Source organism: Perognathus longimembris, chromosome 9 (genome assembly GCF_023159225.1).
Source record: "Perognathus longimembris pacificus isolate PPM17 chromosome 9, ASM2315922v1, whole genome shotgun sequence".
In the NCBI taxonomy this organism is placed as follows: Eukaryota; Metazoa; Chordata; class Mammalia; order Rodentia; family Heteromyidae; genus Perognathus; species Perognathus longimembris.
In genome coordinates, this window is record NC_063169.1 from 62483057 (window position 1) to 62498129 (window position 15073).

Below are 15073 nucleotides of genomic sequence, written 5' to 3' on the forward strand. Positions count from 1 at the left end.
GACAGGAAGTGTACAGCAGCAGACATAAAATAATGTTGGCTGTGTGTTGGTAACTGAAGTTGGGTGATGAGTACAAAGGTTCATTAAATGACTTGGAATTACCTCTAACAACACATTTTCAGTGGCTAGGTGTGGGCCTGCATTGGAGGGTGGGCTTAGTATATACCCAAGGCCACGGGTTCAATCCCTGGAATTCCCTACTCCACAGCATTTCAGATATATTACATTAATTCTGAATATGATAATCACATGTAAAATAGTTAACCATAAAATAGAATTATGGTGTTGGTATTTATTTATATAAAACTAGGGTGGGGGGGCTGGGAACATGGCATAGTGGCAAGAGTGCTTGACTTGTATACCTGAAGCCCTGGGTTCCATTCCTCAGCACCACATTTATAGAAAACGGCCAGAAGTGGCGCTGTGGCTCAAGTGGCAGAGTGCTAGCCTTGAGCAAAAAGAAGCCAGAGACAGTGCTCAGGCCCTGAGTTCAAGGCCCAGGACTGCCCCCGCCCCCCAAAAAAAACACAACCTAGGATAGGGATTGCATGATGCAAAGAACAGAAATCATAAAGAAATCAGTTGACCATACACAAAATTCTAACTTCCAAGAGACTCATAGGTCAAGCTAAATGCTAAATTGAAAAATACTTCATCAAATGGCCTAAGGCAAAATAATAAAGATAACCCTTCAGATAAATGGTGCTACAAATTAATAAACTGCCTCAGAGGGGCTGGGGATATGGCCTAGTGGCAAGAGTGCCTGCTTCATATACATGAGGCCCTGGGTTTGATTCCCCAGCACCACATAAACAGAAAATGGCCAGAAGTGGCGCTGTGACTCAAGTGGCAGAGTGCTAGCCTTGAGCAAAAAGAAGCCAGGGACAGTGCTCAGGCCTTGAGTCCAAGCCCCAGGACTGGCCAAAAAAAAAAATAAATAAACTGCCTCAGAAAATAATGGCTAGTTTTAAATCAAGTTTTAAAAGAAACCTAACGAGTTATAGCACAGTATCCCAATAGTTGAGAACCTAGAACACATGCCTAATGAAGAGTAAGCAACCATGGCACATGTATGTGTATCTATACCTTAGAATATTAAGCATTGGTTCAAAGTGACAGGAAAGAAATCTATTGTTAGACAATTGCATCTGCAAAGATCACACCTATGATATATTTTCATTTTTTATTTAAAAATGTATGGGCTGAAGGTAGAGCTCAGTGGTACTTGGCTGAGTATGAAAGAGGCCTTGAGCTCAACCCCAGCACTGCAGAAAACAAAACAAGTGTATAAACAGGGTGATGGATAGAGAAGCATAAAAAGAACATTGTCTCTAGCTTCATAAACCTTAAGTACTCAAATCTTTTCTTTTCCTTATATTTGCTGTACTGAATGATTTTTATCATAATGTCTTAAAAAATTAGTTACAGCAATCAGTCTATACACATTAAAATTTTCTATCAGTTTTCTTTCCTTTCCAAATTCTTTGGACATCATGAGTAATTATATTTCTTTGCAGTTCAGGGAGGGCTGGGTAGGGAATTGAACCCAGGTTCCTATGCATAGCAAGCATGTATTCCAACTAACAATCCAAATCTAATAATTACTAAGTCTTTTTAATTGAATATTTTAGCTATGTAAATTTTTAAAAGCAGAATATATAAAAATAGGATTATTACATTTTAAAGTGTTAACAAAAATATCCAAACTAAGCCGTGCTCTGGGCACTCATGCCTGTAATCCTAGCTACTCAGGAGGCTAAGATATGAGGATAGCAATTTGAAGCCAATACAGGTAAGAAAGTCCATGAGACTCTGATCTCCAATAAACTGAGAAAAAGCCAGAAGTGGCACTGTAGTGCTTTTGCTCAAGCACTAGCCTTGAGCAAAAAAAGAAAAGCTCAGAGACAAAACTCAGGCCCTGAGTTCAAGCCCCAGGATCAGCACAACAAGAAAAAAAGAAAAGAAGGGAAAAGAAAGCTCAGAATTAGAATGCTTGCCTACTAGACCCCACAGTTCAGTCCCCAGTACTGTATTAAAAAAAGAAAGAAAAAATATTAACAATGAATGCCACTAGAGGGTGGCATACTCCAAATTACAAGAACCTGTTGATGGTTTCTCCACAATGCTAAAAATGAAGAGTTAGTTCCATCAGCTGTCAGTAATAGTCTGCGTGAAGGCAACATGTTTACCAGCACAAGGGTCACTGATGTCTTTCATGTGTTCCAAAACCTTTCACAACTTACGTGAATAATAGCTTACTAATGTGTCTGCTGTAAATACAGCATTTTCTGATAATAAAAATTTTGTACAGTGGAATTCAAAAGGCTGTGTGTTTTACTTGGAATCCTGTAACTGAGCACTTTCAGGAGAACAGTTGTCTGGTGACATAAATTGCTTCTGCATCAGTTCCACAAACAAGACAAGGACCCAAAACATCCAAACTATTTACAGACAGAGTCCGGCTGGGCAGCAAACTTGTGATCTCGATACGGTCTTTTGCAGGATCAGTGCTGAGCCAGGAACTTGTAAGAGAGTGGTGAACATTAGCCTGGTTACTAATGCTGTGAGACAGAAAAGTACTCGTTCTTCCTGGGAGGAAAAAAAGAAAAGGAAAAAAGAGCTTTTAAGACTTTGTGGGGGGTTTTGGTGTATATATGCCAGATCTGAGGCTTAGTTTTTCAGCTCAGGGCTAGCACTCTACCACTTACACCACACTTTCACTTCTGGCTTTTTCTTGGTTAATTGGAGATCATTTTATTGGTTGCTGGTGGCCCACACTTGTAATCCTTGCTAATACTCAGGAGGCTAATATCAGAGGACGAGGTTCAAAGCCAGCCTGAGCAGAAAAGAGTGTGAGACTCTTATTTCTAATTAGTCAGCAAAAAAGAAAAGAAAGCTGAAAGCGGAGGTATGGTTCAAGTGGTAGAGCACCAGCCTGAAAAGAAGCTTATTGAGGCCAGGTGCTGGTGGCTCACACCTATAATCTTAGCTACTCAGAAGGCTAAGGTTTGAGGATTGTTATTTGATTCAAAGCCAGTTAGGGCAGGAAAGTCTGTGAGACTCTTATTTCCATTAACCAACAAAAAACCAGTTCTAGCACTTTGGATCCACAGTTCCAAAAGCGCTAGCTTTGAGTAGTTAGGATTACAGCCATAAGCCATCAGGTAAATAGAAACATGTTGCCATTTTCAATGTTAAAAATATGAAAATGTGGTCAGGCATGGTAATGCATGCCTGTAATCTCAGTACTGAGGAGCTTTAGGCATGGGATGTAGAGTTTAAAGCCAACCTGGGCTATAAAACAAATTCAAGGCCAATCTGAAGTACATAATGAGACTTAAGTCTCCACAAACCAAGAACGGGAGACCTAGCTCAATGTAAATGCTTGCCTAACTTAGGCAAAGCCCTCCAGTCTACATACTGGAGATAAAGCTCAGTAGGAGAGTGCTTGTCTAACATAACAAAAGCCTTGAGTTCAATATCCAGTACTGCAAAAAAAAAAAAAAAAAGAGGAAAAAGTAGCAAACTATGACAAAAGTCTTAATTAAGATGCTTTACCTTGGTGAAAGAGTGAGGACTTTTCCGGTGCATCTGTAGAGGCATCCCAATGCCAGAGGGATCCATCTTCAGAACAAGTAAACAGATGATCTGGGTTGGATGGGTGAAAGTGAACTTCCCACACTAAGAGATAAAAAATGAGAAGCTTATTCCTATCCAGATTAAGCAAGCAACATCAAAACCCTGGTTCCAGGTATCATCGCCATTATCCTCCATCACATATCTACAAGGTGATTTTAAAAAGCTTCAGAATTAGGGCTGGGAATATGCACACCTCGTATACATGAAGCCCTGGGTTCGATTCTCCAGCACCACATATATAGAAAAGGCCAGACGTGGTGCTGTGGCTCAAGCAACAGAGTGCTAGCCTTGAGCAAAAAGAAGCAAGGGATAGTACTCAGGCCCTGAGTCCAAGCCCCAGGACTGGCAAAAAAAAAGCTTCAGAATTAAAGAAAAGTAGATATAACTCAGCAGGCACCGGCTGGTGACTCATGTCTATAATCCTAGCTACTCAGGAGGTTGAGATCTGAGGATCAGGGTTTGAAGCCAGCCCAGGCAGAAAAGTCCATGAGACTACTCTGCAATTAACTACTCAAAAAATCAGAAGTTGCACTGTAGCTCAACTGGTAGAGCGCTGGCCTTGGGCAAGAAGCAGCTCAGGGATAATGCCCAGGCCCAGAGTTCAAGTCACTAGACAGGCAAAAAAAAAAAAAGAGGATATAATTATCAGTGACCATCATATGTAGACAGAAAAAATGCCAAGTAAATCTACTTGTGGACTGGGACAAACGAAAATAGTTGCTAAATCACTTAACCTATCACACTATAGGAAAGAATGAGCCTGAGATTTCACTGAGATTTCTTTTATTGAGACGGGTAAGTGTCTTTACTTTCAATTCCTGGGTCATCATCAGTGAATGAATGTTCTGTTACTAGAAAGACTGAGAGACCACAGCTGAAACACAAATGAGATTCTAAGAATGAGGATTCAGTATCGGCTCATGCCAAACTCAGGGTACTTATGCCCTATATTCTAGAAATAGCAATTAGTTTCTAGCAGACTCAAACTTGCATATGTCCCAAGAAATGGATCCAGTATCAGACAGAGGCCTTTGAAAAAGCCAGGTTGGGACTGCCACTCCATCCCCATCTTGGCTCTAAATGTTAAGGGAATTCTGGTTGTTCATAGACACCTGGAAGCCAATGACGAGCCAGGACACCAGGAAGTTATCTAAGCACACAGAGAAAACAGGGAGTCTCTGAACAAGGGTTCTGTGAGTCTGGGCTATGTCACCTTAAAGAATCAGGGTAGACACCTATGGGCATAGCTCAAATGGTAGGGCATTTGCTCAGTAAGTGTGAAGTTTAGTTCAATTCCCAATACCACCACCACCACCACCACCACAAAAAAGCAGAAAACGCTTGATGCATGTATGATATCAGGGATAAATGACAATCTTCATTCTGACAGATACCACAATGAAATACCATGCTACAAAACATAAAAAGGTCACCTTCCTCCAAAGAATGCCTTCTGAAGAGTTTCCATAAAATATATTCACATCGTGTAATTAAAACAAAAAGGGGCTCGGAATGTATTCATTTTGCTAAGGTTTTGTCATATAAAAGTATGACAACAGAAGCCAGTATTTTTAGGTATAATAATCTGACAACATGTATTACAGCTTTAAAACTATGCAAACATTTTGGCTTAGCTATTCTATTTCTTAAAAACATTCTCCTAAGAAAGTAAGTGCTTAGAGAGCTAGGCATGAGTGGCTCATGCCTATAATCCTAGATACTCAAGGAGGCTAGGACCTGAGGATCGTAATTTGAAACCAGTCTGGGCAGGAAAGTCCGTGAGACTCTTTATCTCCAATCAAATGCCAAAAGTGCAAGATGTGGAGCTATGCCTTAAGTGGTAGAGCACTAGCCTTGAGCAAAAATGCTCAGAGACAGTACTCAGGCTTAAGTTCAAACCCCACAACTGACAAATAAATGAATGAATATTTCAGAAGTGAATAGAGACAAATATCTAATGATATTTACTTAGGTTCTGGATATAATACTAAAACAAGTTAAAGAAGTTAAAGGTTAAATGAAAAAACAATTAAAATACGTATAACTCGACATTAATTACTATGATATTAAAATGATCCTCATGTCTCAATACACAAATATCATGTAACTGCCGCCTAATAAAAACTTGTGTTCCCACAATACTTACTTTCAGCTTCATGTGCCTTCAGCAGAGATACAGGCATAGTACCTTGTCGAACATCCCAAATACTCAACATTCCATCCTGGCCACCAGTAGCAACGACATGCTGCTGGTTGGGATGTCTGTCCACACAGTGGAGTGGCACGCGGTCACCAGTCCTTGTTGCAAAAGACACAACCATGTCAAATATGTAGTAAAGTTCAATTCATCCTTGCATCACTAAAGAAACATTTTAACTACATAATCGTGAAAAATGTATCTTGGAGTATATTTTACTCACTATCAATACAATCATTTGATGAAAAGAGATATTTTCCATTAAACAATATAAACTTCACTGGTACCAGCACAAAAAACAAAATAATTTTAAAAAGTTGGACTGCATACAATAAATATTTACACGTGAATCATAGTAGGATGAAGCCCATAATGTTACACTTACTTTATCAAAGTTAACCAGTTAAAATAGTGAATGATTTGACACTCAGTTGTACTAATCAATTGAATCAATTAATTTTGTTATACAACTCAAATTACAAGTCAAAACTTACAGTGATATGGGCTGGGATGTAGCTAGTGGCAAATCACTTCCCCAGTACCAAAAAAAGACAAAACAAAAAACTTACAGTGATAAAATCTGAGAGGGCTCATTTCCTTGTTGTCTGAAATCCCATATTTTTAATTGTCCAATTGAATTTACTGTAAGAATCTCAGGAGTTCGAAGGAAGGTTACAGCATGAAGTGTACTGCTATCTGCATTGTCTACAAGTTAAGAAGTAATAGGAGTTAATAGGTCTCTTTTCCCCCTAGAGTATCTGAAATCATATTCCACCTATTGATTATTAGAAATGAGAATGTAGACGGGAACTAGTGGCTCACATCTATAATCCTAGCTACTCAGGAGGCTGAGATCTGAAGATCAGAGTTCGAAGCCAGCCCAGCAAGGAAAGTCTGTGAGACTCTTATCTCCAATTAACCACTATAGGCCAGATATGGAGTTACTGCTCAAGTAGTAGAATGCTGGCCGTGAGCACAAAAGCTAGAGACAGCACCCAGGCTCAGATTTCAAGCCCCAGGACAAAAAAAGAAAGGAAAACTTAGTGATAGTTTAATTTCTATGGAAATATGCAAGGCAAGGCAATGTAGAGGTTTAGAAATATTCCTCTGATAGAGAAAACAGCCTCATGGGTTCTCCTGCCCAAACTGGCTCCCGAGTCTGTCCGTCCTTCCATCCTCCTTCCGAGTCCATCTGGCTTCCGAGCCCATCCGTCCGTCCATCCCTCTGTCCGACAGAGTGCGTTAGTATGTCGGCCCACTCGTCCGGACAGCAAGACTAGAGCTCTACCACTTTTTTTTTTTTTATTTTTTTATTTTTTATTAATTGGACATAAATTTTTTTACAAGGTGTTGTGCAAAGAGGGTGCAGTTACATAGTAGGGCAGTGTGTACATTTCTTATGATATCTTACAACCTGTTGAGCTCTACCACTTTGAGCCTCAACCCACTTCGGGGCTTGAGACGGCTCACTTCCTGGGTCCGTCCATCCGGAGTCAGAGGCACCTCGACCCCGCAAGGGGGCGGAGGCTCTAAGTGGTAGAGCACCAGTCTTAAGCCAGCCAGCCTGCCTGCCTGCCTTCTTCCCTCCCTTCCTTCCACCTCCCTCCCTCCCTCCCTTCCTTCCTTTCCTTCCTTCCAGGGTTTGAACTCAGGGTCTCATTCTTACTCAGCTAGCTTGCTTAGCTGGTTATCCGCTACTTGAGCCATACCTCCAGCCTGGCTTTTTGCTAGTTATTTTTGGAGGCAGAATCTCATAGGCTTTTCTGCCTGGAATGGCTTTGAACTGTAATCCTCTGAACTCAGCTTCCAGGATAGCTAAGATTACAGGCATGACCTTTATATACCTTTATGTACAACATTCAGCACTGTGTTTACTTTGCAATCTTAAGTATTCGATTACTATGAGATGAATGATTCTTCTTACCTATAGTCCTTACAGCTTCCTTGTGATCAACTCTGAAGAGATTTATTCGACCATCTTCTCCAACTGTGACAATTTCTGGATTGTCACACACAACACCTGTGCATGGTGCACTGCTATAGGAAGGACTGCCAGGACCAGTGTGGTAGTGAGCTGCTGTCCACTGCTGGCTGACTGACAGAGTCTAGACAGCAGAAAGAGGAGTACTAGTAATCAAAGTTCTAGAGAACCATCATTTTATTTCACATTCTTCTAGAAAAAGAATAATTGACTTCTTTCCTTTGTGCCTTACAAGTATCAATATCTAGAAACTACTTCCGTTAAAGCTCTATGCACACAGAATTAGACTCCCAGGAATGTTGTTCAATAATGTTCTACATTCATCTCAAATCACTTTTTAGCTATCAGGTAGCTCACAAGCAACTATTTAAATTTATGTGAGAACAAGTACAAGTAAAAATTAATTTGTATGTCTTTTGCTAATTTTTTTTCTTTTTCTGCATTAGGAAAAATAGTTAAGATTTGGGAGTACTTATTAGGTGACTTTATGGGTTTTTGTTAGTCATGGGGCTTGAACTTGGCCTGGGTTTTGCCCAAGGCTAGCATTCTTACCACCTTGAGCCACAGTACTACTTCCAGTTTTCTAGTGGTTAACTGGAGATAAAAGTCTCAGAGACTTTCCTGCCCAGGTTGACTTTGAACCATGAGCCTCAGATAGAACCCTCTTGAGTAGAATTATAGGTGGGATTCACTAGCACCTGGCCTATTAGGAGACTTTTAATTCCTAAACCTAATAAGCACTATGACTGAAAAATATCTTACTAGCAAGGCTATTTTAGAGAATTACTCTCACCACCATGGTTTGAAGATCAGCACACAAGAAAAACTTTAGCATGCAAGAGTTTTGTATGGTTCACATCTTGAGGTGGTAGATCTTACTTCCTAACGAAGACCTGTGTTCTATTTAAATATGCAAAGTACCTGTTCCTGTATCAGGGCTAGATGATGTTCTTTTATGGAAACATTAAACACTTTAAACAGAAGAATTATAAGATTATCTATCAGAATATTTTTAGACCTAATTAACAGAACGTATTTAAGGGATGTCTAATTCATGAAAGCACACAAACATGATTCTATACTCACTTACCAAAAAGAACAGGGGCTGAGGTTATAGCTAGATTAGTAATAGAATATGCACATTAGAGACCCTGGGTTTAATTCCTACAGCACACACATACTCATACCTAAAAAAGTGGGCAATATTCCCCCCCTTTTTCTGGCCAGTCCTGAGGCTTGGACTCAGGGTCAGAGCACTGTCCCTGGCTTCTTTTTGCTCAAGGCTAGCTAGCTCTCTACCTCTTGAGCAACAGCACCACTTCCAGCCTTTTCTGTTTATGTGGTGCTGAGGAATAAAACCCAGGGCTTTTTGCATGCTAGGCAAGCACTCTACCACTAGGCCACGTTCCCAGCCCTCATTATTTTTTTTTTCCAAGGCTAGGTCATGTCTGGTCTTGAACTCATTGGTTTAAGAAACCATCCTGCCTCACCCACAGCACTTTCCAGAGTTCCTGGTTCTATATACTCTCCCAACTACCTTAATGTTTACATATCACAAAACTTTATTGTTTGTGTAATTTTTTTTTTTTTTTTTTTTTTTGGCCAGTCCTGGGCCTTGGACTCAGGGCCTGAGCACTGTCCCTGGCTTCTTCCCGCTCAAGGCTAGCACTCTGCCACTTGAGCCACAGCGCTGCTTCTGGCCGTTTTCTGTATATGTGGTGCTGGGGAATCGAACCTAGGGCCTCGTGTATCCGAGGCAGGCACTCTTGCCACTAGGCTATATCCCCAGCCCTGTTTGTGTAATTATTAAGCACAGTCTTCTTTAAACCTCCCTAAAGATAATTAAAATACAATCTTACATTTGAAATAGAAGTTCTTTACCTGGCTATTTGGATGGTGAAGGAAAACGGTTACACATCCTGTTGATGAAGCAGCTACAATTCTTTCCTGGTCAAAAAACTAAACAGAAAATTACAGCTTGTTATGTATTTATAGACTTAGAAATATAAGCAGAGAAAAAAATCAATTTATTTGTTCAACTCAGTTATCAGCAAACCCCATAACAACATAAGAGATCAACAGCCTAGAAATATCAAACAAAATGTATAAACAGAACTAAAAATATAAACTGTCATAAAAATAATCGGGGCTGGGGATATGGCCTAGTGGCAAGAGTGCTTGCCTCGTGTACATGAGGCCCTGGGTTCAATTCCCCAGCACCACATATACAGAAAACGGCCAGAAGTGGCGCTGTGGCTCAAGTGGCAGAGTGCTAGCCTTGAGCAAAAAAGAAGCCAGGGACAGTGCTCAGGCCCTGAGTCCAAGCCCCAGGACTGGCCAAAAAAAAAAAAGTATTTTCATGAATAACAGTATTTTTTCTTTTTCTTTTTTTTCCCCTATACTGGAGCCTGTATACTAAGGGCCTTGAGCTACTTTACCACTTGAGCCATGCCTTTCTCTTTTGGTGGTTATTTGGAAGATGAGTCTGCTCAGCCTCTGGGTAGCTAGGATCATAAGTGTGTACCATTGGTACCTGGCAAAAGCAGTAATTTTTTATTAAGCTTATTTCCCCAGGATTTACTGGACTTTGGACCATAATAATAAAATAATGGAAAAGTGTCAGTCTTACAGGTAGGCGGCTTTCTAGAGTAAAATATGTAGAGTCTGAAGTCATAAAGACAAGGACTTAAAAAAAAAAACAAGCCAGGCATCATTGGTGGCTCATGCCTGTAAACTACTCAGGAGGTTGAGAACTGAGGATTGCTGTTTGAAGCCCAAGCCTCTGGACAGGAAAGCCTATGAGAGTCTCCTATGCAAGCTCTTGAGAGTCTTATCTCCAGTTTGCTACAAAAACCTCCTGAAGTGGAGCTGTGGCTCCATTGGTAGAGCACTAGTCTTGATCAAAAAAGCTCAGGGGCAGTGTCCAGGTGCTGAGTTTAAGCCTCAGAACTGGCATGGGCATGCAAACGCACACACACACACAAACTGAGTAGTGGTTTATGTTGCCTAAGCCGACCTCAAACTCTTGAACTCAAGCAATCTTCCTGCCTCACCTTCCCAAGTAGTTGGGGCTACAAGTACCTGCCACTACACTGAGCTCTGAAAACTTAATTTCACAGCCACACTTACTACTGGTTTCGAGACCTTTTATAAAGAACCTAAATTCTCATAAGTTTTGGCAAACCTTGCAAACAGGAGGACTCTTAAGACTCTGTAAGAGTCGTTCTGACAATTCAAAAGTCATCCCAGGTTAATTGCCTTCACAACGTAGACTCCACAGTATATGCTCAAAATATATGAATCTCAGCTTTCTCACATTTTAGAGGTTAACTTTTGGGTACATCACAGAGTTACCTGTAAATCCATGACATCACCATGGTGTCTGATATCACACAGTAACTGGTGGTCTCCTTCAAAGCCTCCATCGGAATCCACGTTTCCAAAATCTCCAATAGACCACAGGGAGACGTAATTGTCCTGCAAAGCACAAAGTTGTTGGGTTTTTTGGGTTTTTTTTATCTTGACATGAGGTAAACGCCAGCTCTCGGGAAGGTAAACCTAGTACTGCCTGCGGTAATGCCGCTTTCCTCGGCGCCTCATTCGGGGGTTCGGGCGGAGGTTAAGACACGGGTCCCCAGACCTTTGCAGAGCACAAACGAGGAGCCACAAGGGCGGACCGTGGGCGCGCGCACCGCCCGGGGCGCGGAACCGGGGAAGGCAGCGGGTACCTCATTGTCCCACGAGCCCGTGGCGAACGTCTCCGCAGTCTGCAGGCTCCCGGGAGGCACCGGTCGCCAGCGGGTTTTGCTGATCTTCTGAGACACGAACTTGGCGTAAATATCCTCCATGCCCGCGGCCACCCGAGCGGCCCTAGCCAGAAGCGCGGCGCGCGCCACCCGGCCCCGCCCCTTCCCGCGGAATCCTGATTGGATGAATCCCGGGAGGGGCGACGGTGGCTGCCGAGGGCCAATCTTCCTGCGCGGTCCGTGCCGGGACTGCGCACTCCCGAACCTGCTGGGCCCGTTCGTCCTTGGGGCACAAAGTCCTACCCACAAACACAAACAACACCTCGCGACTGAAAATGCAGTAATTAGGCAATTATAAGAGAAAAAAAAATCGGTGTGAGGGAAAACACTTCTTGCACACAAAAAAGGACGATTTATAATCTTTAAGTTAGACCTGGGGAGTGTAGCTCAGTAGTACAGCACTTGCCTAGTATGTGGAAAATTCTGGGGCTGGTCCCCACCCCACTGGGAGTACCTACAAGAAGAGATCCCTAAGTTCTCAAGGGAGTCCTTTCACAAAGGGACAAGACTATAATACCAAACCTCTTTCTCTTGATTCCCGTTTGCTTAAAGTCATCCACATTTTCAGAGCCTGGAGTTGGAATTGGGAGACTCTAGCTTTTGTTTCAACGCTTATCTTTGCTTGACATCATGGTCGATTTATTTGTCATTGAGTTTGGTGATGGCTAAGGTCAACAGGCCAGGAATCCATCCTCTACACTCCTTCTGTATTGTTAAACTTCTCTGATCATGTAAAATGCTGTTTATTACAGGAAATGGAAGCATGGTTTTTGTTGTTATTTCTATTGTCATTTGTGGTGGTGTTTGTGCTTTGGAGTTTACTGGGAACATAGGGGAGAGTGCAGAAAGGGAGGAGGAAGAGTGAGCAATTGCAACCATGCTATTCAGCATACACTATGTGGGAAATGACCTATGCAACTTGTGGGATGGGAGGAAGAAACTTTGGAAAAGCAAAAGATGGAGTAACACTGTCCAAAAAATAAAGATACTCATTACCTGACTTATTTAACCCCTCCATACAACACCTTATAACAATAAAATTGTATTTAAGAGAGAAAAATACTTATACATCAATTCCTCTCTAGTTCTCAGAATATTTTTTCCATCCTTGAATCATTACCTTCCTGAACTTTTTTTTTTGGTCCATCATGGGACTTGAACTTAGGGCCTGGGTGCTGTCCCTGAGCTCTTTCACTCAAGGCTAGTGCTCTACCCCTTTGAGCCACAGCACCACTTCTGGTTTCCTGGTGGTTAATTGTAGATAAGAATCTCATGGGCTTTCCTTCCCAGGATGTCTTTGAACTGTGATCCTCAGATCTTAGTGTCTCCTGACTAGCTAGGATTACAGGTGTGAGCCACCAGTGCCTGGCTTTGCACCATTTTTAAAAATGATGACCCCATCCCAGAATAATCTAAATTAACACAACACTTGGTATCTATACCACTAATGGCACTTGTATTTTGCCCTCCGCTTTTTGTGGCAGACCTGCTGTTAGCATGTGCACCTTAATCCATGACATATGATACATTCATTTTTTTTAACCTCTGTACATTATTTATCACTGTTTTGATTGCTTCTGTATAAGGGGTCATCCTATACAGTTATCTCAGTCTTAAATTGATAGCACCACCCACAGTGAGAGTGTAGAGAGCACTGCTCGCAAATGCAATCCATCTGGGGCAAAAAGTTATCAGTTTCCAGTTAAGAGGTTGATTTTTATTCAGCAAGAAGACTGTTATCAACTAGGCCATTCTGGCATGTTAATGTTTGCACAAGTTTATTCAGAAACTGGCCAAATATGTAGAGATATAACAATCTCAAATCTGCATCTTGGAGATAGGATTTGGGGATATTTATGATCTGAGGGGTGGGGAAAGGTAATTGGGTTACATGTAACTGGTCTCATCATGATCCTTTTGACATAGGAGAGGCATTATCCACAGGCAACTAAAAGCAAGTCACTAAGTGAATCACACGATGGAAAAACAGGTAACTCTAAGAGTAGGTGATGTTTGAGAGCTTATTCAGGAACTAGGAGCAGATAGTTTACTTCAATTTTTCTTTGCTGTCAAGATAATTAGGGGAGTTGGGATGGAGAACTACCATTGATTAGAACTCTAAACACTCAATTTTATTCTTTTCTAGTAAAAGTAATTTTTTTTTTTTGCCAGTGCACAACTGTAATCCCAGCACTGAAGAAGCATAGGCACGAGAATCAAGAGTTCAAGTATGTTGGCTGGGAATGTGGCTTTGTGGTAGAGTGCTTGTCTAGCGTGCATGAAGCCCTGGGTTTTGATTCCTCAGTACCACAGAAACAGAAAAGGCTGGAAGTGGCTCTGTGGCTCAAGTGGTAGAGTGCAGGCCTTGAGCAAATGAAGCTCGGCGACAGTGCCCAGGCCCTGAGTTCAAGTCCTAGGTCAGGCAAAAAAAAAAAGTTCAAGTGTGATATGTAGAGAGACCCTGTTTCAAGCAAAACCAAAACAACAAAAACACAACCCAGTTCCCCATGTACTTTCATTTATGGTCAAGGAATTTTTTTTTTTAAGTAGGTAAAGTGTATTTCAGATTGGAAGTGAGTTGCATGACAAATTTTGCTAAGAACTAGAATTTTGAAATTGCTGACATAGTTAAGGCAGATGTTTCTACGTAGCTCTGCTTCCTTGGTAAAGTTTACTGTACTGCTAGCTGAATTCTGTCTCAAGTCTGATTAGGAGTCAGCAATTTGGATGTGACAGGCAGCGTTCTGGGTCAGCTTCTGGGTCAGCTCTTTGCACAGCTGATAGCAACAGAGCTCATGTCCAGTCTCAGAGTAGAATTTGCGAGGCTTGATTAGCTAAAAAAGCACACTTGGTGTAGGGAGACTAGTATTTTCGCCATAGGATGCTGTGCTATTTTGTAACCTGCTGTAGCCCTTTCCGCTTGCCTGATTTCAAATGAGCAAAGCACCCCACCCCACCCCGCCCCACCCCATGCCACTGGATTCTTCCACGATGAATTTGCTCTTTATGGAGTTGAAATCCAACCATGATCCCAAAGTCTACGCTGCGTAACCAAGGAGGGAGACGCGGGTGCCCAGGCCAGAGGCTCGGGTCCCCGGGTGCGAGCGGGCCTTTGCCCGGGGTGGGGCGCGCGATCTGTTAAGATGATTGTCATTCCAGCTCCATCACACACACACACACACCCCTCCCCGACTCTAACCGACCCAAATACGAGTCCACGGGGTTGGGCGAGGCAGGGCAGAGGCAGCCCACCGCCTAACAATCTGGGCAGCCATAGGAGCAGATCCGCCGCTCGCAACAGCTGACCCGACGGCGACTGCGGCGCAGATCCGCCCGGGCCTCCCGCCCGCGGCGCTGGGTAGCCGGGGCTGCGACCAGGAACCGGACGCGCCGTGCCGGGCGCCCCCCCCCCCGCCCCCGCCCCGGCCTCAGGACCCGAGCAATACGGCC

At 42.5% G+C, this 15073-nt stretch overlaps 1 protein-coding gene across 1 annotated transcript; it reads right to left on the reverse strand.

The window, feature by feature from the left end:
- Nucleotides 1-1962: 1962 nt before the first annotated feature.
- On the reverse strand, nucleotides 1963-11704 carry Nup43 (nucleoporin 43). The gene is made up of 8 exons (XM_048354275.1): nucleotides 11546-11704; nucleotides 11172-11294; nucleotides 9699-9776; nucleotides 7761-7941; nucleotides 6406-6541; nucleotides 5786-5937; nucleotides 3559-3681; nucleotides 1963-2589 (listed from the first exon to the last, which is right to left on the reverse strand). The coding sequence occupies exons 1-8, from the start codon at nucleotides 11663-11665 to the stop codon at nucleotides 2363-2365; spliced, it is 1140 nt and encodes a 379-aa protein (XP_048210232.1). The 5' UTR covers nucleotides 11666-11704; the 3' UTR covers nucleotides 1963-2362.
- Nucleotides 11705-15073: the final 3369 nt, after the last annotated feature.